At 39.6% G+C, this 27,295-nt stretch overlaps 1 protein-coding gene across 5 annotated transcripts in view; it reads right to left on the bottom strand.

Annotated features, from left to right (window-relative positions):
• The window catches only part of dock10 (dedicator of cytokinesis 10), a 299,700-nt gene that overhangs the window by 194,850 nt on the left and 77,555 nt on the right, over positions 1 to 27,295 (bottom strand). Inside the window, exon 1 of one of the 5 annotated variants that reach the window (XM_063045870.1) lies at positions 2,782 to 2,970. The exons of the other annotated variants lie outside the window; for them this stretch is intronic. Coding sequence (XP_062901940.1) covers positions 2,782 to 2,889 — 108 coding nt within the window. The 5' untranslated portion in view covers positions 2,890 to 2,970. Of the gene's footprint in view, positions 1 to 2,781; positions 2,971 to 27,295 lie in introns of those variants that run through there. 5 annotated transcript variants of the gene reach the window in all.

Genomic DNA, 27,295 nt, shown 5'->3' with positions numbered 1-27,295 from the left:
AGTCATTGTGGCAGCTGAACCAAACCTTTCTGTGTCTCTCAGCACGTAGCCGAGCAACATTTGGTTTTGCACATCTATTTGCAACTAAATGGCAATATTTTCATATTCTTCTCCCTGCTGCATGCAGACACAGGCATGTGTCACATACTGTTATTACCTCACATATTGTTCTTAACTGATGCTGCCTGTGCCATCTTGAGACAAAACCAGGCTGGTCAGGGGATCTCTCTTCCCCTCAATCATTTTCTTATCAGTTATCCCCTAACACTCCCTCACCATAACTCTTGGAGTTTTCCATTGTTTATACAGTATTACAATATGCTTCCTTATTTATTTCAGGTTTTGTGTCTTCTCTCCCAACTGCAGTCCTCTCCAGGAACCAAACAGCTCTAGGAGTCATTGCTTCAAATTGTTTTTGAGAGATAGTTTTGTTTGGGGTTGCTAGGCTGTTGGTCGATATCAGAGTAATCTTCATGTTCTGATATAGAATTGGCTAATATTTCTCAAAGTTATAAATCCGTTGGGAAATGAGTTCATTTGTGTGTATTTTCTCCTACCCTTATTTGTACAATGTGTCAAATATGGTGGATTGTTTATGCTTTGGACTAAGTCATTGCCTCAACATGAGATACCTGGCCATATTAATGTGGATAAATGTGAAGTTATCCATTTTGGTGGCAAAAATAGGAAAACAGATTATTATCTGAATGGTGGCCGATTAGGAAAAGGGGAGGTGCAACGAGACCTGGGTGTCATTATACACCAGTCATTGAAAGTGGGCATGCAGGTACAGCAGGCGGTGAAAAAGGCGAATGGTATGCTGGCATTTATAGTGAGAGGATTCGAGTACAGGAGCAGGGAGGAACTACTGCAGTTGTGCAAGGCCTTGGTGAGACCACACCTGGAGAATTGTATGCAGTTTTGGTCCCCTAATCTGAGGAAAGACATCCTTGCCATAGAGGGAGTACAAAGAAGGTTCACCAGATTGATTCCTGGGATGGCAGGACTTTCATATGAAGAAAGACTGGATGAACTAGGCTTGTACTCGTTGGAATTTAGAAGATTGAGGGGGGATCTGATTGAAACGTATAAAATCCTAAAGGGATTGGACAGGCTAGATGCAGGAAGATTGTTCCCGATGTTGGGGAAGTCCAGAACGAGGGGTCACAGTTTGAGGATAAGGGGGAAGCCTTTTAGGACTGAGATTAGGAAAAACTTCTTCACACAGAGAGTGGTGAATCTGTGGAATTCTCTGCCACAGGAAACAGTTGAGGCCAGTTCATTGGCTATATTTAAGAGGGAGTTAGATATGGCCCTTGTGGCTACGGGGATCAGGGGGTATGGAGGGAAGGCTGGGGCGGGGTTCTGAGTTGGATGATCAACCATGATCATAATAAATGGCGGTGCAGGCTCGAAGGGCCGAATGGCCTACTCCTGCACCTATTTTCTATGTTTCTATATAATAAGTAGTAGATCTGCCATGACAAAGTAGGAAAGTAGTAGGGGATTTATACGTTCATTATCACTGGTGAAGAAGGCAACATATAATTGCACAATGCCATTTGAAATTACAAGCAGAAGCAATTAATCTGACCACAGACACAGCTGCGCAAGGAAATAAACCTTAGATGTAGAATTTTGTAATTTATGTAAATTAGTATCTGAGATCACCCTAAACTGAAGTCTACAATAAGGATTTGCTGACCCCCTGTCATACAAGTGGGCCAAACAGACACGTTAAGGTACAGTGATTAATAGCTTGGATTGTCAGACTGTGGTTAAAGGAACTGCCTTGGATTATCCCTACACAGGCAGAGAGGAAAATCTATCAAGATCCTCAGTAGATTATTGGTCCCTAGCTTCTGCAAAGTGGCTCTGATGCAAAGAGGAAAGATTTCCCCCCAGTGTGATGTTGGATGGGACACAGTGTGACTTTAGTTACAAATATGTACTCATACCCATCGTCATTCTGCTGTTTTTTGGTAGCTATATGACCATTTGGTATTTTTGTTCCTACTGTTTAACTACTGTGTTATAATTGAGTGTGAGCAGCAGTGCAGTTAATTTCAAATATTTGAAGTATCTAGTTACATAGTACAGATTTAATAGTCCAAGTAATTTCACAAACTTCTCAATTTTAATATATTTATAGATTTTTAAATATGCAGTTGATCTAATTACATCAAAAAAGTTTGTGCACACTCCCAGTGTAGAGCATGAAGGAGCTAAACTTGGAACTACAACCTAGAACTTCACTCAAGTTCTTTAAAAGACAACATTTAGAAATGGCACAGTTGTGAGGCTTCAAAATGGTTAACAAGCAAATGGAAAATTTCTATCAAAAGAACAATCCAGATCTACATCAATCCAAACTATATGCATGAGGTTAGTTTTCAGAATGCCTTACACCATTTATCAAAGCCTGAACATCTTATAATTTTTTAAATGTCATTTGATTTATGTTCATCTTTCAAAATGCCTGGAAATGATAATCTACAAGCACTATGTTTATTATTGCTTCATGGTATTAAGCTTACTTCTACCACGTAAGCTATCTCCTTAAGTTTTAAGTTATGGCTGGCAAGCATAAGGAAATAGCAAGGCTATTTTCTGTAATAAAACATAGTTACAATTTTAAATCATTACCAAAAAGATGGAAGGTATCACAACTTCAAAATATTATGGTCTCAGCCTGACCAATACCAGGTAAAGCTCAAATGACAAAACACTAATTCAATGTAAAATGAACACCTCAATAGAAATTTAAGCTGCCATACATACTGTACTGAATCTGTGTTCCTCAACTTGACCTATCCTCTTTCGAGTTCGTCGTTTTCTCCGAAAATCAATGCTGTGGTCCCTTTTGAAAACTTTAACTCTGAAACTCATGTTTGTGTTAATATCCCAGGGAAAGCAAAATGGCAATTCAACTGAAAAACGACTGATGAATCCTAGCTTGAAGAGTACAGAATCCGCTTTCACTTGGTCTTTTGGTGTAGGAGGGGAAGTACGTATACGCACTGCTGGAAGGCATGTCACAATACCACGACAGCAAAGGAAACAAAAACCAAAACTTCATACGTACACTAGAATGTCTTGACACCTGTTTGTCAAGATTAGAGAAATATAGACTGCCTCTTGGCTTATCGGTCTGAACAATGTAAATAATAGGAATGGAAAGAAAACGAAACACGAGGAAAACCATTTGGCCCATCTTTACCATACTCCATTTACAAATATTAACTACCTTGACAAATGTCCCTAAAATTTATATTGACATTTTCCTCCTACAGTCTGTGTAAACATCAGATTAAATCATATCAAATCCAATTATACCATATCCAGTTCTCCATCAAGAGCATCAACATACCTCAGGCTACTAAAGTCCAAGAATCAATGTGTTCTATGAAATGCTTGATTCTACAGTTAAGTAAAATTACAAAAATTTCCAGCTCTATTCTGAATAGAATGGTTCTTCCTTAAACAAAAGTTATGTTAGCATAGCATAAGGTTTGATCAGGATTGTTCCATACATTCTAAATATTTAAGACAACATTAAAGGGCAAAACATCTTCGTCTGATAAGTTTACTTTAGTAAATTAAGGATTTAGAATATAGACTTAACTAATGGAAACAGCCAAAAATATTTAAATTAGACAACAATACAAAGCATGAAACTTAGCAATCTTCTGTACTACTCCAATACAAGTCATTATTATACTTGAAATTAGTTGAAACAACTACAGATGTTCATCCTTTCTCTTACAGTACATGAGTGAACCTGCATGTATCAATGTCAAAGCATTATGGAGAAATATCACCGTGAAATCCCAAATTACATTTTGCTCAGTTTTGTACAAGTACCACAGCAAATATCCATTTTTGTGTTAATGAGATAGTGAGAACTAATGAGGGTGTGTATTTTGAATCTTCAGAAAGCTTTCAATAATATTCAACACAGGAGGTTGGTCATAAGGTTAGAGTGTGTAAATTGAGACTGCAGATGCTAGAATGGAGCAGAAACAAACTAATGGAAGAATTAAGTGGGTCAATCAACATTTGTGTCCGAAAAGGGATGATCAATGTTTTTGGGTGAGACCCTGCATCAGGACAAAGAGTCCTGTTACATGCCTCCTTGGCTGAACAGAGGAGAACTTTCAGTAATAGACTAAGACAACTGCACAGCTCCAAAGAGCGCTATATGAGGTCATTCTTACCCTTGGCCATTAGACTCTAAAATGAGTCAACCTATAGCTGGGGAAGTGATGACACCCTCCTGTTAGACTGTTTGTGGTAAGTTATTTTTTTTATTCTTTCTACTTCTGTTCTAATATTTATATCTGTGCACTTGTAATGCTACTGTGACACTAATTTCCTTTGGGATCAATGAAGTATCTATCTATCTATCTATCTAGAGGGACGATATTCAGTATATAGAAGTGAGAAGGAGGAGTGTGAGAGAGAGGTTGGTAGGCGATAGATGAAATCAGATAAAGCAGAGACTAGAGGCAGATGGAAACAGATAAAGGAGAAGAAAGGTGAACCAAGGGAAAAGAGAAAGAATCCTAGGTGGGTATATATGTTTGTGGGGACAGATGGAATCATGTGGGGCAGGATATGACATTTAAGAGACCACAGATCTGTAGCAAAAAAAAAGCTGCTGGAGGAACTCAGTGGGTCAGGGCTAGAGATAAAGTGATAAGTGAGTGTGATGAGTTTAGGTAACAAAGCGGGAGGGATGGAAAAGATATGGGACACCCTGGTGGGCATAGGAAAGAAACACAGCAGTACTGTTTACCTGAAATTGGAAAATTCAAGGTTCACACCATTGGTTTGTATGCTACCAAGCAAAATATGAAGCGTTGTTCTTCCAGTTTGCAACTGACGACCTCACCGCACAAGCAGAGAAAGCTGAGGCAGACAGATGTAGGAATGGCATGTACAAAAAAACTGAAGATGACCTTTGTGGGCAGTGTGCAGGCATACTGTGAAATGGTTGCTTCATCTACGATTGCTCTTGCCAATACAAAAGCCACATCACAGGCATTGAATGTGATCGAACAGGTCGGAGGAGGTACACATGAACCTCTGCCTTACTTGGAGGGGCTGCTTAGATGCTGTACAGTGGTGAGGGATAATGGCAAGGATCAAGTGTTGCATCTCCTGGAGCTACAAGGGAAAGTGCCAAGGGATGGGAAGGGGTTGGTGAGAGGGGATAAGTGTATCAGGAACTCATGGAAGAGAGGTCCCTGTGGAAAACAGAAAGTGGGAGGGAGAAGAAAATGCCATTGCTGGTGGATTCCAATGGCTGCTGGACATGGTGAAGGATGATGTGCTAGATGGATGCAAAAGCTAATGGGACGAAAGATGACGACCAGGAAAGCTCCGTTTCTGTTGACTGCGGAGACAGACACTGAGAACAGATGTGCAGAAAATTAATGAAATGCATTTGAGAAATCCATCAACTACGGAGAAGGGAAGCCACATTTCCTGAAGAAGGCAGACATTTCAGAAGTTTCAAAGCATAAAGTTTCATCTTGAGAACAGATTGAGAGAAAAAGATGGCACAGTTACAGAAGACAGTATGGAAGAAGGTGTAGCTGAGGTAGCTGTGGGAGTCTGTGAGTTTGTAGTAGGTATTGGTGCATAATTTGTCTCCTAAGATGGAGACAAAGAACTCAAGAAAAAAAATAAAGTGTTAGAATTAGTCTGAGTAAATTTGAGGTTTGTGTGGAAGTTGGTAACAAAGATTATTAAACTCTGCATGAGTGCAAGAAGAGGCACTGAGGCAGTCATCAATGTAGTGGAGAAGTGTTTGGATGGGTGCCTGAGCAGGTTTTATACGAGACAGTTTCACGTAGTCAACATAAAGAAAGGCATAACTGGGGCTTATGTGAGAGCCCATGGCGACATGTTTGATTTGTAGAAAATATGAGGGACCAAAAGAAAAGAAATTGAGGGCAAGAACAAGTTCCGTCGGGTAGATTCGAATTTTGGTAGAGGGGAACTGTTTGGGTGTATGTTCCAGAAAAGAGTGGAAAGCCCTGAGACATTCCTGATGGGAGATAGAGATGCATAAAGACTAAATGTCTGTGGTAAAGATGTAATAATTTGGACCAGCGAATTGGGAGTTGCCAGAATGGTAGATGGCATGAGACATGTCGCAGGTAGGAAGGAATGAACAAGGGGAGATGGGAAGAAGTTAAAAGTATGGAGAAATAAGTTTGGTGAAGAAACAATGTGTCAAACAGGACAATTTTGTTTGTGAATCATAGGAAAGTGATAGAAGCAGGCAGAGTGTGATTGGAGGCTGTTGGAGACTGTGGAGGGAAGAGCTCCTGGTGCGATGAGATCTGCAATAGCCTGAGACAGTGGTCTGGTGTTTGTTCATGGGGACTTGGCCCAGGGGAAGATATAAGAAGTCATCCAAGAGCTGAGGCCTACGCTGCAAAACAGAATTCAGTATTCCAGACCACAATGGTGTCACTCTTGTCTGTAGGTTTGATGTTGAGGTCAGGATGGGAGCAGAGTAAATGGACTGCTTTGGGGTGAAGTTAAAATGGTTGAGGAGAGTGGAAAAGTCAAAGCCTATTGGCAAAGGGAAATTAAAAGATCAAGGGAGTATAAAAGACTGGAAAGAGGTGTCCAAGTGGAACGAGGATACCTTGAATATCTTAGAAAAGACTGTCAGAGGAGGATGAGGATTCCTTAACAAAGAAGTAGGCATAGAGGAGGAGATGGCAGAGGAAGAGACTAAGGTCATATCGAACTCATGAAGTAATGGCGCAGGGGTACAAAGGTGAGACCTTTACTCAGTACTGACTGCTCAGCATTAAAGAAAGGGAGGTCATTTGTTCATGGGGTCATAGTCCCGTGAATGATAAGGGAATGTGTCCAAAGCAGACACCTTCCTGCCTCTGCAAATTTGTTTGTGGAGTCACTGTCCAGGGGCAATAAACATATCATATAATACAAAATTGGTGTAATGTATGGATTGAGAACTGGTTGCAAAAAAATTGAGCAGCTGGAGAGACTCAGTAGATCAGGCAGCATCTATGGAAGGAAACAGACAGCCAATATTTTAGATTGACCCTTCATCTGGGTGAATAGATGAAAGCACTCAAATAGATTGGAGATGAGGGGGAAGGGTGAGACTAAAGCTGGCAAGCTATTGGTGGATCCAGATGAGGAGGTTTTTATATTAAGATAAATACTGTTCACTGTTATGTAACCGTTCTCTAATGATATTATTTTTTAATACGTGCTGTTTCCATCCATCATTTTTATCTAAACAACAATCATCCTTCATAAAGTTAAATCAATAATTGAGACTGAAACAGATATTATGCTAATTCACATGCCTTAAGAAAGTGATGTACAATTTTCGCTTTATAAAATACTAATCATGATTTTTTTAAAACTATCATCAATATGTTTTTCAACTAGATACTCATAATCTTAGCATGATAACCTAAAACTTATAAGAACATAAGAAATAGGAGCAGGAGTAGGCCATCTGGCCCGTCGAGCCTGCTCCACCATTCAATAAGATCGTAGCCGATCTAGCCATGGACTCATCTCCACCTACCTGCCTTTTCTCCATAACCCTTAATTCCCCTACTATGCAAAGATTGATCCAACAGTTATCACTGTCATAAGAAACACACTGAACAAGCAATGACAATGGGTCAATACACAGTACACACAAGGGCTTCTACATACCAATACAACAGACTTTGCACACTTGACGCCTTTCCTCTGCTATTGCCTGAAAACAGCTAGGTCATGTGTCAATCATTGTTCAGAAGATGGTGTTGGGGAAGATTTGGGCAGGCAACTTGGTCTTTATATCAGGGGAGGGGTGTGAGAAATCAAGAACTCAAAGAGACGAGATGTAGCAGGAGGATTAGTTTCATGACTGGCTGCCAGCGTGTGATGGGGCAGGTAGGAATTACGGTTATTGTCGGGTGGGGGTGGGGCTGAATTCATTTATGGTGGAGGCAGTAGTAACAGAGTGGATCGCAACAATGGGAGTATTAGGAACCTCAGAGAAAACCACAGCATGGACTGTAATCTGCTCTAAAAGTTTCCCCTTTAATTTTCATTATTGCAGGCCTCAGGTTTATTGTGAAGGCCTATTTATGTATGAGAAGCAGACATCCCACCTCTCCCGGAACTTCTGGGAGTCTCCCGCTTATTAATAGTGGCTCCCTGATGCCCGCAAATTATATACAATATCACAGAAATCAATTTTTTTGACAGCGAGCGAAAGAAAAGCAAGAGAGAGAGAGCGACCACGAGAGAGAGAGAGAGCGCGCGCGAAAGAGAGCGAGAGCGAGCGAGCGAGAAGGCAAGCGAGAGCACACAAGCGAGAGCACACGAGCGAGAGTGAAAGCAAGCAAGAGGGAGAGACAGCGAGCGAGAGAGAGCGAGAGCAAGCGAGTGAGAAAGCGAAAGAGCGAGCGAGCGAGAAAGCAAGCGAGAGCACTTGAGAGCGCGCAAGCGACCACGAGAGAGAGAGACAGAGAGAGAGTGAGAGAGCGCGCGAGCGACCACGTGAGAGAGAGACAGAGAGAGAGTGCGAGAGCGCACCATTGCAGAGTGTTCCAAAAAAAATAAAACGTATGTCACCCCAGACTACACTAAAGTGTACCCCTGCCTAATAGGGGTCAAAATAATGACAGTGTTGCTCGCTGCGCTGTTTGCAACAGTGACTTTTCTACTGTCCATGGTGGGTTAAGACTGTAAAAGACATGTTGAGGTGAGTTTAACAGGTGTCATTCATTCATTAGCATAGCTAACGTTATTTAAACTAGCTGGCTAGCTGCTAAGGAGCTACTCTATTGCAGACATCCCACCTCTCCCAGAAGTCTCCCGCAAATTGATGACGCTACCTCCCTGAAATGAGTTTTTGCAGGGTGGGATGTCTGGAGAAGCTTACATGAAAAAGCAGCATCAATGTGCGTGATGAATACAGTCAGATACAATTGACCAAGTCCAATTACAATGAAAAGGTCACCTCCAAAACGCTGAATGCATTTCTGTCATCTCTGGGGTTTAGGTCAGCTTGCAATGTCAAAGGTTGTGCAGATGTGACTCAGCAGAGGCATACTCACTCCTTACCACCACTGACAATTATTAACACATCAACTATACATATGTATGTGCATAATATAAAGTGCTCTCTAAAATGATCTAATTTAAATACTGATTTATTTTTAATTGTAGAGATGCTGAAAATCTGAAACAAAGGCAGAAATGCCAGAAACATTCTGCAGGACAAGTGACATCTGTACAGAGTGAGAAACGGAATTAACATTTCAGGTCGTAGATCATTCATCAAAACAGGGTAAAGGAGATAAAAGAGAGGCAGAGAAATAAATTCTTATACATACCCCCTGGCTTGGCACTGAATTTACCCAATTGGGAAAATTAAGAGTTAATTTTAATGTTCAAGATCACCACCCACACAGCAATGACAAACCGAGGCTTTCACCACCAGTTGCAGGAACCAAAATCAAAACTGGCAAAGTTTGCAACAAAGTTTTCCAGGTGTTCAACAGTTCAACCAACTTCTCAAAAAAGGCACCCAGAAGTGGTGAATACTTTTCTTTTACTGTTTCTGTGGAGCCAAGAACAACAACATTGAGCCTAAGCAATTTTATTAAAAGATTTGTAATATCCCAAAACCTTCCTGGTTTCGCCTGAAGCCATTCTTAAATTTTCCCTCATATTATACTTTACAACTTTGTTATCCATGGGTGACAAAACTTTATTTGATTCAAAAGTTATTTTAAGGTCCTGATTCCTAAAATTATGCACTCTTTAGTAAAGCAGCTGAACAAATCCAGCACACATCTGAATCTATAATGCTTAAACCTTTAACTGGGACAATATTTTAAAATCATTTCTCCACCTGGTGCAATATGGCACCATTGAGCATTATGTTCTGCAATATGGCACCATTGAAAGGATGCAGCATTACCCTTCAAGAAATTATTGAACAGGTGCAATGCAAACTACACATTAAAATAGGTATTTACTAGAAATTTCTACAGACTCCAGCAAATCACTGGAGACCAATGACTGAATCAGAATCAAATTTATTATCAGTCTTAGATGATGTGAAATTTGGTGTTTTGCAGCAGCAGTAAAGAGCAAGACATACAATGTCTATAAAGAACAATAAATAAATAAATAAATAAATAGTTCAAGACAATGAATAATGAGGTAGTGGTCATGAGCCTTTGAAAATCTGAAGCCGGAGGGGAAGAAGTTGTTTCTGAATCAATGTCACCTGCCACACATTCAGAAAAGTGGTAGCAGTTATTTTCCATCCTAAGAACAGAGAAAGCAATTGCAATAACTCGACAAAATTGCAAAATGAATAACATTGTGGGTGAAATTTAGAATTAAACAGAAAATAACAGTAAAATGTACGAATATTTAGAAAACAGGCCTTATAAATAAGATTGGAATCATGGAAAGTTTTGCCACCCAAACCAAATTTCAATTTATCCATTGAGGTTAATTTCTGTTTTGGAAGAGCCCACCTCTTTTCTCTGACAGTCTTTGAATCCTTCATCATGCCAGAGAATTTATTTGCAGACATTTTGAAGATTCTTTCTTCAATGTCATAAAATTCATTTAGGTCGCCTGAAATTATCTGCCCTGTACAGAAGTGAGCACAGAGTCAGAACTGCTCACAGCCCCAGACAAGAACTTAACAACACTTTAACCACAGGTTGCTTTGACATGTGTCTCATGTTTTCGATTCCTCAAGTGAATTTTACATCCATCAAATTAAGTTATTGGGAAAGACAGCACATGTAATTCCGCCAAATACTACCATATTTAAATATTTTCATCTTACATAATAATGACCAGTGTAGTTAATCTTCTTTAGCAGTATCTCAACAATACTCTGTGGTTCATGTTCTGTGTGCTATTTGTTTACATTTTTATTGCTTGCACAATTTGTTCTTTTATTTTGCACATTGGGTGTTTGATAGTGTTTATTGTGCAGGGGTATTAATTGATTTCTATTGTGTTTCTTTGTTTTGTGTTTGCCTGCAAGACAAATGTCAAGGTTGTATATAGTATACATACTTTGATAATAAATGTGCTTTGAACTTTGAACTTTAAATCACAGCCAATACACAATCCCCTGTTGTACCTTCTCAGGTATTAATCCTCTCAGGAGAATGATAATTTGTGTTAGAGCATTTAGAAAACACAATCAAACATAATTTATATTGTTGGAATCAGAAACTGGAAATAAACTGGCCAACATTATTTTGGAAGTGCATACTTTATATTACAAGTACATTGAAAGTGGTGTCACCGGTAGATAGGATGGTGATAAAGGTGTTTGACACACTGGCCTTCTTTAGTCAGAACATTTAATATAATTGGGACATTACATTGCAGTTGTCTATGTTATTGGTGAGGTCACACTTGGAGTAATGTGTACAGTTTTGGTCACCCAGTTTTAGGATAAATGTGGTTAAATTGGAAGAAATGGAGAAAAGATTGAAGAGGATTTGAGCAGGACTAGAGGGCCTGAGTTATAGGGAGAGTTGGCCAGGCTGTCTTTATTCATTGGAGCCTAGGAGAATGAGAGATGTCCTTATGGATTTTCATAAAATCATAAGGAACCTAGATAAGGTGAATGGTAACAGTCTTTTTCCCCAGGGCATAGGAGTCCAAAGCTGGGGCCGCATAGATTTGGGGTGAAAGGGGCAAGATTTAAAAGGAACTTAAGGGGCAACTATTTCAGGGAAGAAGCTACCAGAAGAAGTGTTTAAGTATGATTTTAAAAGCACTTGGTTAGGTACAGTAAATGCAGGGGTGGGGTTTAAAGGGATATGGGCCAAAGGAAATTGGGACAAGCTGGGGCAAGCATAGCCAACTTCTATTCATTGAGCCAAAGGGTCTGTGTCCATACTGTTTTGCTTTCTATGAAAGTTTGTTAAGGCTAATATAGTTTTATCTTGCCAGTCCATACCGCACAAACCTATAATCAAAATATCATTTGAAAATCTCTAAACTGGATTTCACCTCTAGTTAATATATTAGCTTATCACCAGCTTTATACAAATACTTGAAACATGATGAAATGGGCAAAAGGATCATTGAAACAGCACCTGCAAATCCAGTTCAGTACAAACCTTGACATTTTGCTATGTATAAATAGCAGGACACTCCCTATCGCAGCTGGACAGTAGCAAGGCACACAATGGAGAGAATGGATATTAACAGGATGGGAAGCTAATCCATTCATATGAGTGGTTTCTGATGTTTCCCAATATAATGCAGTTTTTCTATCACAGGATCATAACGCAACGAATATGTAGCATCAAGCAAGTGGAATGTGGTACAGTGTTTGCTAGAGCTCTGGGACAAAGTCCACACTGACTTTGAGAACTCACATGAAGCCCATGATTTGGATGCTTTCACAATAAGATTGATGCGAATGCACAGCAAGGTGATTAGTGATCTAACAGTCCTGTCTAACTGAATGCAGGAAATGACAAGATTAATGATGGAATTTATCATTAACCTCTACCATATGGATATCATATTCACTTCTTTGCTAGACATTGGCAGCAACTCCAATGCACTATGCCTCCTGACTGACTCAGGTGATGGCTAGCATGGAGCACGGGCAGAGATCCGGGCTCCCATCAGGGCTCATAGATTGGACACCGTTTCTTCCTGGGGTCTGTCTCTGTCATAGGGGAAAACCTTGAATCTCTAAACTTCAGAATCTAAATGAACAACAGTATGTTGGGTCTGGAGTTTGAAACAATTGTAAAGTTGTCAGAATGCCAATAGATTATTGCACCTTTGTTTACTAAGTCCTTGGAAGGTATTTCAGTGTTTAGGCTGAGGACATTGACACTTCTCACTCAAAAGGGCACCAGCATCTCCCACCACAGCTTCAGGCAGCACATTCACCCTGGTCACCAAGCTATTTATTCACTTGACCAGGATCAGCAATCTGAGGCAAGAATCTATGGATTATCAAGGATGTCTGTACAGACTTAAAGAAGAGAGCATCCTTCCAGTAGCCAGACTGCAGACATTAAACAGGTACTGCAACGTTATACCAGAAGCTTTAAAATGGCAAGGCATGGGGTTGTTAAAGTTCAGACCCAAATGTTCATACTCTTGTTATTAACAGATCTAATCAATTTAACACTTTTCAAAAGTAGGCCAAAATTACACCTTGCATTGCCTGGAGCTTAATGACACTGGTGTGGCATCTGTTGGCACTGTTGCCATGCCTCACCTAGAGATGTTGCTAATGGAGTGCTGTCAGCTACATCAGCACTGAGTGTCCCATTACATGAATATAACAAAAGCTACATGTTAAAGAAAGCCTTCCTGGATAGTTTCAGCATAAAAGTGTCTGAGCAGCCTGTTGAGTTATCTAGTTATTCACTTTTAGGAGCGAATAAAAAGTACTGGTGAATAAAAACTTCCTGTTAAGACACTCTTCAATATTGAACACTTTTATTTCCATTTCATAATTGCAAGCAAGTAATACCTAAACAGGTACTTGACATCCCCCACGTATCCTCAGCAAACTCCCTTCACATAACAAGGATCACAGTGTGTAAGATGATGAGAGGCATTGATCGTGTTGATAGTCAGAGGCTTTTTCCCAGGGCTGAAATGGCTAGCATGAGAGGGCACAGCTTTAATTGGAAGTGGGTACAGAGGAGATGTCAGGGGTAAGGTTTTTTTTACGCAGAGAGTGGTGAGTGTGTGGAATGGGCTGCTGGCGACAGTGGTGGAGGCAGATACGAAAGGGTTTTTTTAAGAGACTCATGGAGCTCAGAAAAAGAGGGGGCTATGGATAACCCTAGGTAATTTCTCAGGTAAGGTCATGTTCGGCACAGCTTTGTGGGCCAATGGGCCTGTATTCTGCTGTAGGTTTTCTATGTTTCCATGTTTCTAACTGAACAAGATGACAGAGGGCCAAAAATAGTATCTAGTTGGTTGGAGTTAAGAAACAGTGACATGGATTTTTTTGTAAGTTATACCTAATAAGATCATCCCAAAAACAAAGCTCTGAGGTGATCAACAACGCCCTACAGATCACATAGAGATCACAGAGCCATATTGTCATACATCCAGGTTTTGGCACTTGGTAAAGCCAAGCCCCCAGTTTATCTGGAAAATTCAGCTTTTTCCAATAGAACTGCTGGAAAACTGCAAGAAAGGAGCAAGTGATACCAAATACCCAAAAGCATGTACCATGAGGTTCAAGGGCAGCTTCTACCCCACTGTTAGAAGGCTATTAAATCGTTCTCTCCTATGATCATTTGGACTCTTGCCCTCACAATCTATCTCATTATGACATTGCATTTTATTGTTTTCCTGGTTTTGCCCCAGTGAACTGTGTAATGATCTGATCTGTATGCAGTAAGGCACGTTTTTCACTGTATCTTGGTAAATGTGATAATAATAAACCAATTCCAATTCATTTCATCAAGTAATTACCCCTGTGCACCTCTCAGGAAGTTCAGAACCTCTGCTCATTCAAGGATCACAGAAAAAGTCACATGGGCAAATACTATCATTGACATTTGGAACTGCTGGCATTCCAAGAGAATCTGGGCTCTCACAGTTCCACTTGACATTGAATTATGAGAATAGAGACAGAATTACTATTCTGTAGTTATAATGGAAGTTGTGAACATAAATACTGAATGAAGCTAAAATTGTATTAACTGCACAGAAAGGAAGGGATGTTTGAATTCCTTCCTACTAATTTTGAATGTGTAGGTGTCCTACAGAATGGTCATTGCTAGAATTGAGTGAGGGGAATGAAGTAGGTGAGGTGAAGATTAACAGAGACTTGGTTATCCACTGTAAGACTTAGAATGGTAATGGAAAAAAGACAAGTGGCACCAAAATTAACAAACTTATGAGGCATCTGGCCTGAGTAAATTAGAGTCAAAAGCTCACAAGCAGAAAATAAATGGAGTAATGGCTTTTAAAATGGAAATGGTTGAAACTATATGAATACTGTATATCCTAACAAGGAACTAAAGGAGGACAGCCAAAGCCAGGGCTCCTCAGAAGAGGAAGGAGTTAAAGCAGAATAGGATAAAGCAGAAAAATGTGGCAAAAGGCAGATGGTAGATTGGTATTGCACAAGAAAATTTGGCTAAATACAAACTGTAGAGAGGAAGTATAGTAGCAGGCAGAAAGAGAGTATGACCACAAACTAGGTGCTAACATAAAAGGTCATCTAAAGACATTTTAAACATACATTTACAAAATAAAGCCTTCAAAAGGACTGGTAGTACTAATGAGGATCCAAATGGAGATTTTGAAGGCAAAAGCCAAAGTAAGTTACTATATAAGTACCTGGCATCAGTGTATACCAAGCAAATAGACATCCTCAATGCTTTGGTAAACAAAGACATTAATGGAACGGAAACAAAGAAATGAAAAGGAAATATTAGTAAGGCTGTCATGATTTACTTGACATAAGTGGGATAAAATTCAGGTTGCAAATATAATGGAAGGCAAGAAGTATGGAGACGCTTTTTACTATCTGCCAATTCTTCAACATAGGAAGTTTCCAGAGGACTTGAAGACTGGAAATGTTACACATTAGTTCAAGAAAGGGGAGGAAGATAAATAATCAAATGTCAGGCAGTCAGTTTACTATTACTGTGGGAAAACATTTAAAATGGGCAGATTGTGTGTGTTGCTTGAATTTCCAGCATCTGCAGATTTCCTCGTGTTTGCTTTTTTAAAATGGGCAGAACTGATCCTCACCCTCAATAATTTCTCCTTCAACTCCTTCAACTTTTCCAAACTCAAAGGACAGCTAGGGGCCCCAACTATACCCGCCTCTTCATTGGCTAAGTGAAACAGTCCATGTTCCTAGCCTTCCCCAGTCATGCTCCCAAACTCTTTATACACTACATTGACAACTGCATCAGTGCTGCTTCACGTGCCCATTCTGAGGTTATCAATTTCCTCAACTTTGCCTCTAATTTCCACCCTGCCCTAAAATTCATGGTCCAAATCTGATACTTCTCTCCCTTTCTTGATCTCGCCATTTCCATTTCTTGCAGACAAACTGTCGACTGACATCTTTTATAAGCCTACCGATTCCCACACCTGGGAGGCTGTTAAGGTTGTTTATGCAATCCGGTCCTCCTGATGTGACCTCCTTTACATTGGTGAAACCCAATGTCAATTGCATTGTTGAGCACCTCCGCTCCATCCGCCTAAAGTAGAACATCCCAATAGCCAACCATTTTAATTCCTATTCCCATTCCCATTTTGACATGTCATCCATAGTCTCCTCTTCTGCCATGATGAGGCCACTCTCAGGGTGGAGGAGCAACACCTCATATTCCATCTAGGTAGCCTCCACCTAATGGCATGAACATTAATTTCTCCTTCCATTGTTTTCACATTTTTTCTTTTTCCTTCCTTCTTCCCTCTTCTTTCATTCCTTACTTGGCCTTTTACCTCTTCTTCTCACCTGCCTATCACCTACCCTGGTGCCCCTCTTTCCTCCCTTTCTCCCATGGTCCACTCTCTTCTCCTATCAGATTCCTTCTTCTCCAGCCCTTTATCTTTCCCACCCACCTGGTTTCACCTATCACCTTCTAACTTGTCCTTTTTCCCCCTCACACTATCCTTTTATTCTGGCATCTTCCCCCTTCCTTTCCAGTCCTGATGAAGGGTCTCGGGTCCGAAATGTCGACTGTTTATTCATTTTCATAGATGCTGCTTGACCTGCTGAGTGCTTTCTGTGTGTGTTGCTCTGGATTTCCAGAATCTGCAGAATCTCTTGCATTATTTTAAATTGTTAGTTCTACTTGGAAAAATATTATTCATTATTAATTCTTAGACAAGGGTGTGACAAATTATGTCTGTATAAATGACATACTGTATGGAAATTAACCTTCAGCTACAGTGAACTTTTGCTTTTATCTCAGAACTCGTCAAAAAATATGATTTGTAGTGGAAGTGCCTTGTTTCATTTGCTAAATTCACATGATTGAACCATCACCTAAATAATGCAGATTGCTGTTTTGGGTTTGGCCCTGTACTAAATCCATGCACATAAAACAAAAGTGAACAGTCTATTCCAGCAGCACTGTGGTTTATTACTCAGTTCCTCTATCAGCACTTTATCTTAAGTGAGGTCACTTTTTTTAAAAATTGCTCCAAGAGTTTGCAAAAAATGAAAGCTCAAAACAGAAAAAAATACACCAGTGACTCATGTCTCTTTCAGGACCATAGTTAATATCAATTTATGTCACAATGTTAAACTAATTCAGCTACTTTACAGAATATCTAAAGTAGATTTGAATTCTGTTCATTGCTTCATTATTTTCTTAAGTAATTCTCAATGGAAGATAACATACATAAGACATGAGACCTGATATAAAGACATAGCAAAAATTAAAGCTTGATTTACAACTAGTTTGTTAATAAATCTAAAATCTATAATATAATTCCAATAAGATCACAGATTTTGCTTTCCATCCTTTGCTTTCCTTCTTACAATTGTATCATAGTTACCCATATCAAGAATTATTTATTGTTCCAATCCAGTAAATTATTTTCAAGATTAGTATAACACCAGAGTTATACTAGAGTGCAGGTAATGGTAAGTGGGCTTACACAATGTAGAAAAAAAAGTTGAATAACATGTATGTTTCAAACCAAATTTGATAGTTAAAAGAAAGTTTGTTTAACTATCACCAACCTGTAAAAAGTAAACACATTTCTCCCAAGACACAAATATAGCTTTCTAATAAAATTCCCTTCAACCTGTTCTTTCATTATTTTAAAAATTTAAGGGTACTTCACTGTTTCAAGTTATTGTTTACGAAAGCATTAAACAATCACTGAAATTTTGAGAATAAGGAAATAAGGTATTTTTTAAAAGGGGGATTAAGTTGGGGATTGATTTTTGGAGCAGCTATTATCTGTAGCACAGAGTAAACTTCAGTAGTAACAAAGCAGTATGCCACGTATCGGTATAGGTCAGGCAAGAAAGATAAATGTTGCAGGAGAAGTTTGGTTAATAAGACTATAAGACATTGAGTTACTGTGCAAAAGTCTTAGGTACATGTAAAAAAAATTATCTAAAGTGAAGGTGCTTCCAAAATTAATAAAATAAAAAGTTCCTAAATATTAAAAAAATACTATAAAGAACAGTAAACAGTAAAAAACTAAATCAAATCAATAATTGGTGTGACCAGCCTTTACCTTTAAAACTGATCGATTCTCATAGGTACACTGCCTGTAGTTTTATAAGAAAATCAACTGGTCAGTTATTCCAAGCATCTTGGAGAACTTGCCATTGTGCTTCTGCCAACTTTGGTTGTGTCACTTACTTCTGTCTCTCCAGCTAATCGCAGACAGCCTTGGTGATATTGAAATCAAGACTCTGTGGAGGCCATGCCATCTGAAACCATCTCAAATTCTAGGATACCTAAGACTTTTGCACAGTAGTGTAGGAGCAGAATTAAGCTATTCAGTCCATTGAGTCTGTTCTGCCATTCAATCATAGTTGATTTATTATCCCTCTCAACCTCATTCTCCTCCCTTCTCCCCATAACCTCTGACACCCTTACTAATCAAGAGCCTATCAACCTCCGCTTGAAGTATATCCAAGTACAGCCTTCTGTGGCAATGAATTCTACAGATTCACCACTTTCTGGCTAAAGAAAATCCTCCTCATCTCTGTTCTAAAGGGATCTCCTATTCTAAGGCTGTGCCCTCTGGTCCTAGGCTACCCCACTATAGAAAACATCCTCTCTCGGTCCACTCTACCTAGGCCTTTCATTATTCGATAGGTTTCAATGATATCCCCCTCATTCTCTAAGCTCCAGCGAGTACAGGCCCCAAGCCATCAAATGCTCATCAATTTAACATGCATAATTATGTGAAGTATAAATTTAAATAAATGTTGACAATTGTTGCTTGAAGAATTAAATGGGGGGGGGGGGGAACTGTGCAATAAATTGCCACATTTCACAGTTAAATTCAATCCCAGAGATTTAAATATTTTAATCTGATGTCAAATGCAAAAGGTTCCTTACAAAAGTTAAGTGCAGTTTGCAGACCAATTTTGACTATTTTGACAAAAACATTTAATAGATAGCTTTGATCCTTCAGTCATGTGAAGACTAATTAAATGCGATTCAGGAAGGCTTGAAGTGAGAATAGGTTCAAGAATGCGGTCAACAACTCTGTAAACAAGATGGAAATAAAATGGCAGTGTAGAGCTAGTCGAAGGTAAGACAGGAGGAATGAACACACGCTGAACCCAATAGAAAAGAGCACAATTAAGGAAAAAGCATCAAAACTCTAGACAGAAGTTTCAGTCTAAAGCATGCCTTTTACAAGAGATGTCTTTCTGATGTAATGCTATTTTTGTTCTAATTGTTTTCTTTGAGAAACAACAGTGCCGAGTATGGTGCCATTTCCATTCAATACTCTGAACATTATTATCAAGCACAGCCATAACAAAAAATAAAGTTCTCTTTATTTTGCCAGAAATATTTTGTCAGCTGATGACAGTGTAGTGGTTATTGCAATGCTATTACAGTTTGGGTCTTCGCAGTTCAGAGTTCAATCTCAGTGTCCTTCGCAAAGAGTCTCTGTACGTCATCCCTGTGGAATGTGAAGGTTTTCTCCAGCTCCTCTGGTTTCCTCCTACAGTCCAATAATGTACCAGGTAGGTTAATTAGTCATTGTAAATTGTCCCCTGATTGGTTTAAAAGTCATTGTAAATTGTCCCCTGGTTGGATTAGTCACTGTAAATTGTCCCGTGATTGGATTAGTCATTGTAAATTGTGCCTTGATTGGTTGAATTAGTCATTGTAAATTATCCCCTGGTTGGATTAATTAGTCATTGTAAATTGTCCCCAGTTGGATTAATTAATCACTGTAAATTGTCCCCTGATTCAATTAATTAGTCATTGTAAATTGTCCCCTGGTTGGATAAATTAGTCATTGTAAATTGTCCCCTGATTGAATTAGTCATTGTAAATTGTCCCCTGGTTGGATAAATTAGTCATTGTAAATTGTCCCCTGATTGGATTAGTCATTGTAAATTGTCCCCTGATTGGTTTAATTAGTCATTGTAAATTGTCCCCTGGTTGGATTAATTAGTCACTGTAAATTGTCCCCTGATTGGATTAATTAGTCATTGTAAATTGTCCCCTGATTGGATTAGGGTTAAATCAGGGTTGTCAGGGGTTGCTGGGCAATGTGGCTCAAAGGTCAGAAGGGCCTGTTCTGTATCTCTAAATTAAAAATAAAAACCCTCAATAGCAATGCAACTGCATTAAATCAGATAAGCTAGAGGAGGCTTCTTGCAGATATTTCCTCTTTATTTTCAATGAAAGCAGTGGAGAAATTGAAATCTCTCTTTCCCTGAAGTACACACGGAAGATCATAGATCATTGAGAAAATTTCATTTGTCCACACTATACTGGGCCTTAATCTGTCAACCTCAACAACACAAAGAAATTACTAGTTCTGCAAAAGCATCACTCGGGATGGAAGACGACTTGTTACCACTCTGGTTTTGTGTGTTCTGATACAACCAATAAGACCAATATGAAAACTGTAGATTCTGACAATGGAACAGAAATAGCTGATGGGCTGGATGGATCAACAGTTAATGAGATGCTGTGGTTTTACTGATCCCAATGCATAGCCCCAACATTCTCCATAACATCTGATTATTTCTTCACCGCTTTCAGTAGTCGTGGAACAGAGTTCCCAAGAATCTGTGAGCTGCTGTAATTTGTCAAGGAACTTTAAAAAAAAATGTGAATCTTTTTTTCTCTGCTTGATAATCTCTTCCCATGACTGACCTCAGTAACTAGTGTCTGGTTGAGGTGTGTGAGTGATATGGTCTGCCCTATGTAACTATCTAAGAGTACTAGGACCTCAGTCCTGAGGATATTAGCCGGGGAGAGGGTACTGATATTGATTCATTTACCTATCCAATAAATGTGAATGTTTTTGTCTATATAGGGTGAATTATACTTTTCCTTTGCTTTAAGATGAGTTGGTCCAAGTCTGAGAAGCATTTAGAGGGAAGGCTTCATGACAGCCTGATAGAATATGAGTTTTATGCCCAGGTCTGAGATCTTGATACTTAAATACAGTTTTTCTCAGAGGCGATACTAATGTATTGAAAGTCAAGGTGAATTTCATTGTCAACACTGCTTTCTTTGAGAGCTAATTCTCCAAATGTAAGAATTGGTTCATATTTTCCAAGGGTTGGCTATGAATGCTTACTCTGGAGATGGCAGTGTATTGCATTGGGAGCAGGTTGACAGAAGAGACTTGTGGTGTTGAGTGGAAGACCTATCCTTGCACGTGAGTTACTTGCCTCACTGGCCTCACAAAAGCTGGGCCAGCAGGGGGAGTATGTACAGGTCACACCACCACAAAGATGCCCCAACCCCGAACTCCAAATTTAAGATTAGAAAGTATCTCAAAATTGCCCAAAGTTGAATATATTATCAGATCTCAAGCCTAACAGTGACAGCGTAGAATGAAGTTCACATCTATCCCCACTGCCAGGAGGAGAAGTTTGCTCTGCTACTGTTGCACACCTAGCTGCTTATAGGTTGCTTCTGGAATATATCTGACAACAACAATCAGGCTCCATTTGGATCACATCAGAGCACAGACATAAAGTCAGGCACTCTGGCGCATCTATCTAAAGCCAAATTTGGAACTGGTTTCTGGTAACATCTGCAGGGTAGGCATCATTTATCTAGGGTTTCTGCCAAGTACTATCCAAGGTTACAGGAGGTGAACTCTTTGCAGAGATTACTGGCACACATTTATCTTATTGTTTATTGTGGACTTAAATTGGCCACTGTACTGATTCCACTGTACAGGAAACAACTGGCACTCTTATCAAAATCATCAGCAGAATACAGATACATAGAAATTCTGCAGGGTTTTCTGAGGCAATTTACAGACAGACTGCAGGAATTTTGATTGCATTTGGCATGGAAACAAAGTGAAGGGAGCTGGCGAATTAGCAATATAAATAACATCAAAATAATAACTTAAAGCAGTTAATGCACTGCCATTACATTAATGGGGCTAAAAATATTCATCCTTTCACTTTTCAAATTTGAGCAGACTCTTGTACTTTAAGTCATTTTAAATATGTTAAATACTGAAATGTTCCTCCAATGAAAATCAGTTCAGGGAAAAGTGTCTCTTTAAGCAGAAAAGGGAGAAATGAAAGTAAAGGATATTAGCTTTGATAGGCTGTCTACCTACTTCTGTTATATATAAATCACATTGAACAATACATTTAAAAAGTTATGTCTCACACAACTTACCTGGATAAAATTGTTGCTTGATCATCATGCTCACATTTTAATATGCTGCATAAAATTTATAGGGTCATAGAGTTATGTATCACAGAAAAGGCACCTTGATTTAACTAGTCCATGGCTAGATCTATTTCCCCACATTTAGCCCATATCCCTTGAAACCTATCTGTCAATTTCTGCTTCACTCATGCATAGGTTTGCAGCAGTAGATCAAACTGTGTCATGGAGAATCAAATGTTAGATAGTCTCAGAACATTTATCTCTAAGAGTGGGTCTGACCCAGCATTGTAGACCTGATCATAGCAGATCATCTACATTTTTTAACCAACGATTCCCCTCAGCCCACCAAACACTCCTCCCACTTTATCTGCCAACTCTCATGCCCCCTGTCTTCCCAGTGATCTCACATCCCCATGACACCAAGCCTTAGCACTAAGGTACAGATCTTCAGGCATTCTTCCTAAATCATCATCGACTTCCCAGCCTTTCTCGCCCTCCCCACAGCGCATCATTCTCCAGGGATGTGCAACCAGTCCCCATACTTCCATAAGCCACTGACCACCAGACAGTTCCACTTCCAAACCTCAGTCTCCAGACGTCCTTTCCGCAAGCTCTGAGCTCCTGGAACCAGGCCACACCTCTAAACACCTGCCTTTCCTAAGCAATCCCCTTCCCTGGGATTCTTGCTACGTTCTCCATCCCAGACTAACTGTATTTTCATTTGCACATTCCATTCATGCAAAGGATGGTGTGCAAATAACAGTGCCTAATAGTTGGGATTACATTCAAAAGCTGCAACAAGCCCATGGCCAAAATGATGCAATGATCTAATCCTACATTATTTATGACATCACTGAATTCTGGTCTACTACTACAGAACATGGAAACTGTAAACAAGCTCAAAAGGTACCTATCTAAAGAAAGCCAAACGTAGAATGGGAATAGTTATGTCAGTAAAGGAGGAAACAAAATAAATAAATCACAATTTAGCAGCACAAGGAATCAAAATGTCAAAAAAGGAAAATTGTATTAATGCATGAGAATAAAATAAACAAGAAATAAAAATGACAAATGTCAAATGAACTTTATTAATAATAATTGGCAGTTGTAGTAAGTTAGACTGCAGATGCTAAAAATTTGAAATAAAAACAAAACACTATGGAAGTACTCAGCAAGCCATGTAGCATCTGTGAAAAGCAAAACAGTTTGGTTAACACTTCAGGTTAAAGACCCTTCATCATTGGGCGTTTGAATGAAGGGTCTCTGACGTGAGATATTAGCTTGGTTTTTATTTCCATAATGCTGCCTGAACTATTGAGTGCTTCCAGCGTTTTCTGTCTTTATTTGATTACTAATAATTGCAGTTCAGCTATCTGGTTTCCAAAAGGTCAGTAAAAAATATAATTAGGTGCATTGATTTGATTAACTTCACAGTGAAGTGAATGGATTAGAAATGTACTCTGAAGCATCTATCACCTCGTTGGTAAAAACAATTCTTAAATGGTCATCAAAGCTGATGAAATCTGAAGCTTTTTAAATGACAAAGAAAGCATTGTAGGTTTGGGATCTCAATTGCAATCCGTGTTGGACTGATGGGATAATTCTCGTCTTTCTAAATGTTATCAGGAATTTAGAGCTGTAGGTTGATGCAGCACAGCCCTTTGGCCCTTTGAGTCCCCACCAACCATAAAGCATCGATTTTTACACAAAATCCTGCTGTAACTTATTCTCTTCACCTTCCCATCCACTTCTGCAGGCTCTTACACTCACCTGCTCACTCAGAATAGCAGACATCCCACCCTGCAAAAACTCATTTCAGGGAGGTAGCGCCATTAACTTGCAGGAGACTTCCGGGGGAGAGGTGGTTGGGGTTGTCTGCAATAGAGTGGCTCCTTAGCAGCTGGCCAGCTAGTTTAAATAACGTTAGCTATGCTAATGAATGAATGACACCTGTTAAACTCACCTCAACATGTCTTTTACCATCTTAACCCACCATGGGCAATAGAAAAATCACTGTTGCAAACAGTGCAGCGAGCAACACTGTCATTATTTTTGACCCCTATTAGGCAGGGGTACACTTTAGTGTAGTCTGGGGTGATGTACGTTCTATATTTTCTTTTTTTTTGGAACACTCTGCCAGTCTGACTTCTTTTGGAACTCTCTCGCTCTTGCTCTCTCTCTATCGCACGCGAGCACTCTCTCGCTCGTGGTCGCTCTCACTCGCGCTTGCTTTCTCGCTCTTGCGCTCGCTCTAAAAAAAAAATCACTTTCCGGGCCATTGTATATAATTTGCGGGCACCAGGGAGCCACTATTAATTTGTGGGAGACTCCCGGATCTTCCGGGAGAGGTGGGATGTCTGAAATAATTTATAATGGTTAATTAGCCTACAACCCATAAGAGAAGAGACCAGAGCACTGGAGAAAACACACACAGTCACAGGGAGAATGTACAAACACCAGAGAGACAGCAGGTATTAAACCCAGGTCATTGGAGCTGCGAGAGAACAACTCGCCAGCTCTCCCAACATGCACCTCCAACTTAAGTAAGTAGTTTAAAAAATGGTTTTTAATGTTTTGAAACAAGTACAATAAAAAGTTGTTATATTACCATCTGATTTTAACCATGGGGAAAATAAGAAAAAAACACACAATTATTGTGGAGAATTGCTTTCTTTTAAACCAGGAAACATGTTTGACATAGAAAATATTTAACTTCCGTCAGTAGTATCCTTAACTTAATAAACACAGAAAAAAAAGAGATTGAGCAGGTACTTTATTGGAGGTCATTTGGTTTAACTGATCAAATCTTGTATTTGATATCTATTTAAGCCTCTTCCAGTGGCAATTAGCCCTTGTACTCTCACCTCGACAACCATTATTGCCTTCACATTTGTAATCATATCACATACAGAACCTCTTCCATTATTATCTGCTTCGACTGCCATATACAGGAGCAATTACCATAATTTCTTAACTTCTATATTTAATCTCCCACTGACTAGCTTACTATGCCCATTAGTTTAGACTCTTGGATAAACAGGGATAGTTTCATCACATCCATATAAATCAAATCCTATCTGAATTTATTATTCTCAGTTCACCTGTTTTTAAATGAGCTTTTTACTGAGGTGATCACATCCAGAGTACAGGTTTGAGCTAGTAGATGGGTGATCACCAGGAGAAGTAAGGGAAGTTTACAGTCCGTGCAGTGTCTCCCTGTGGCCATACCCCTCAGCAGCAAATACAGTATACCCTTTTGGATACGGTGGCATTGTGGCCAGCTTTGAGGCTCAGCAGGGAAGGGTAAAGTCAGGCAGAGCAATAGTGTTTGGAAACTTGAAATTAGGGATATAGATGGTAGATTCTGTGACTGCAAAAGAAAAGCCTGGATGGTGAGTTGCCTCCCAGGTACTAGGGTCCAGAAAGTTTCAGAGCAGCTGCAGAAGCTTCTCGAGGAAGTGGGTGAGCAGCCAGAGATTCTGGTGCCCATTGACGTCAATGACATATGCAGAGGGAGCCAGAGATCCTGCAAAGGGAGTTAGGAAAGAGGCTGAAGATCAGGACCTCCAAGGTAGTAAAAGATGATGGTACAATTGAACGAGTCGCTGAGAATCTGGTGCAGGGGCAGGGTGTCAGATTTCTGGATCTTTGCGATCTCTTCGGAAGAAGGTATGACGATAGAAGAAGGGTGGGTTACACCCGAACCGGAGGGGGACCAATATCTTTGTGGATAGGTTTTCTAGAGCTGTTGGGAATGGTCTAAACTAATTTGGCAGTGGGATAGGAACCGGAGTGATAGGACTGATGATGAAGCAATTGGTATATAAGTCGACACATTGTGTATTGAGATTGTGAGGAAGAACAGCCATATGATAGGGAAAAGTTGCAGTCGGTGGGATGCGTTGAAGTGTAACATGAGGGCAAAATCTAAAAGGGTGATGCATACAGGACTGAAAGTTTTATAATTGAATACACGCAGTATGCAAAATAAGGTAGATGATCTATTAGTGCAGTTAAGAGGTTGCCAGGTATGACATTGTGGGCATCACTGAATCGTGGCTGAAGGAAGATCCAAGGATACATCTTGGATCAAACGAACATGCAGGTAGGTGGACAAGGTGACATGGCTCTGTTGGTAAAAAATGAAATCAAATCCTTAGCAAGGTGATATAGGATCAGAACATGTAGAGTTAAGAAACTACAAGGGTAAAAAGATGCTGATGGAAGTTATATGCAGCCCTCCAAACAGTAGGCAAGACAGCATAAAAGCAGAAGAAAGGGCATATAATATAGGAAAAATTAGAGTGAAGTTAGAGCATTGGAAAGCCTTTAAAAAACAACAGAAGGCAACTAAAAACAATAAGGAGTGAAAAAATGAAGTATGAAGGTAAGCTAGCCAATAATATCAAAGCGGATTCCAAAAGTATTTTCAGAAATATGAAGAGCAAATGAGAGACGGGTGTGGATATTGGACCACTGGAAAATGATTAAGAATTTTGCAACAGTCTTCAGTGTGGAAGACCCTAGAAGTATGCCAGAAATTTGAGAATGTTGGGGCAGAAGTGAGTATAGTTGCTATTACTAAGGATAAGATGCTTGGGAAGCTATAAGGACTGAAGGTAGATACATCACCTGGACAAGATGGAATACGCACCTGAAAGAGGTAGCTGAAGAGATTGTGGAGGCTTTTGTAACGATGTTTCAAGAATCATAAAATTATGGAATGGTTCCAGAGGGCTCGAAAATTGCAAATGTCATTCCTTTCTTTAAGAAGAAAGGAAATTATAGACCAGTGAGCCTGTGGGTGCTCTGGTGCTCCTCCCCCTCCCTTTTCTTCTATGGCCTTCTATCCTCTCCTATCAGATTCCCCCTCCTCCTTCTGCCCTTGATCTCTTTCACAAATCAACTTCCCAGCTCTTTAC

The sequence above is a fragment of the Mobula hypostoma genome, chromosome 4 (assembly GCF_963921235.1).
Source record: "Mobula hypostoma chromosome 4, sMobHyp1.1, whole genome shotgun sequence".
Taxonomy (NCBI): Eukaryota; Metazoa; Chordata; class Chondrichthyes; order Myliobatiformes; family Myliobatidae; genus Mobula; species Mobula hypostoma.
This window is presented reverse-complemented; position numbering and strand designations above follow the sequence as displayed.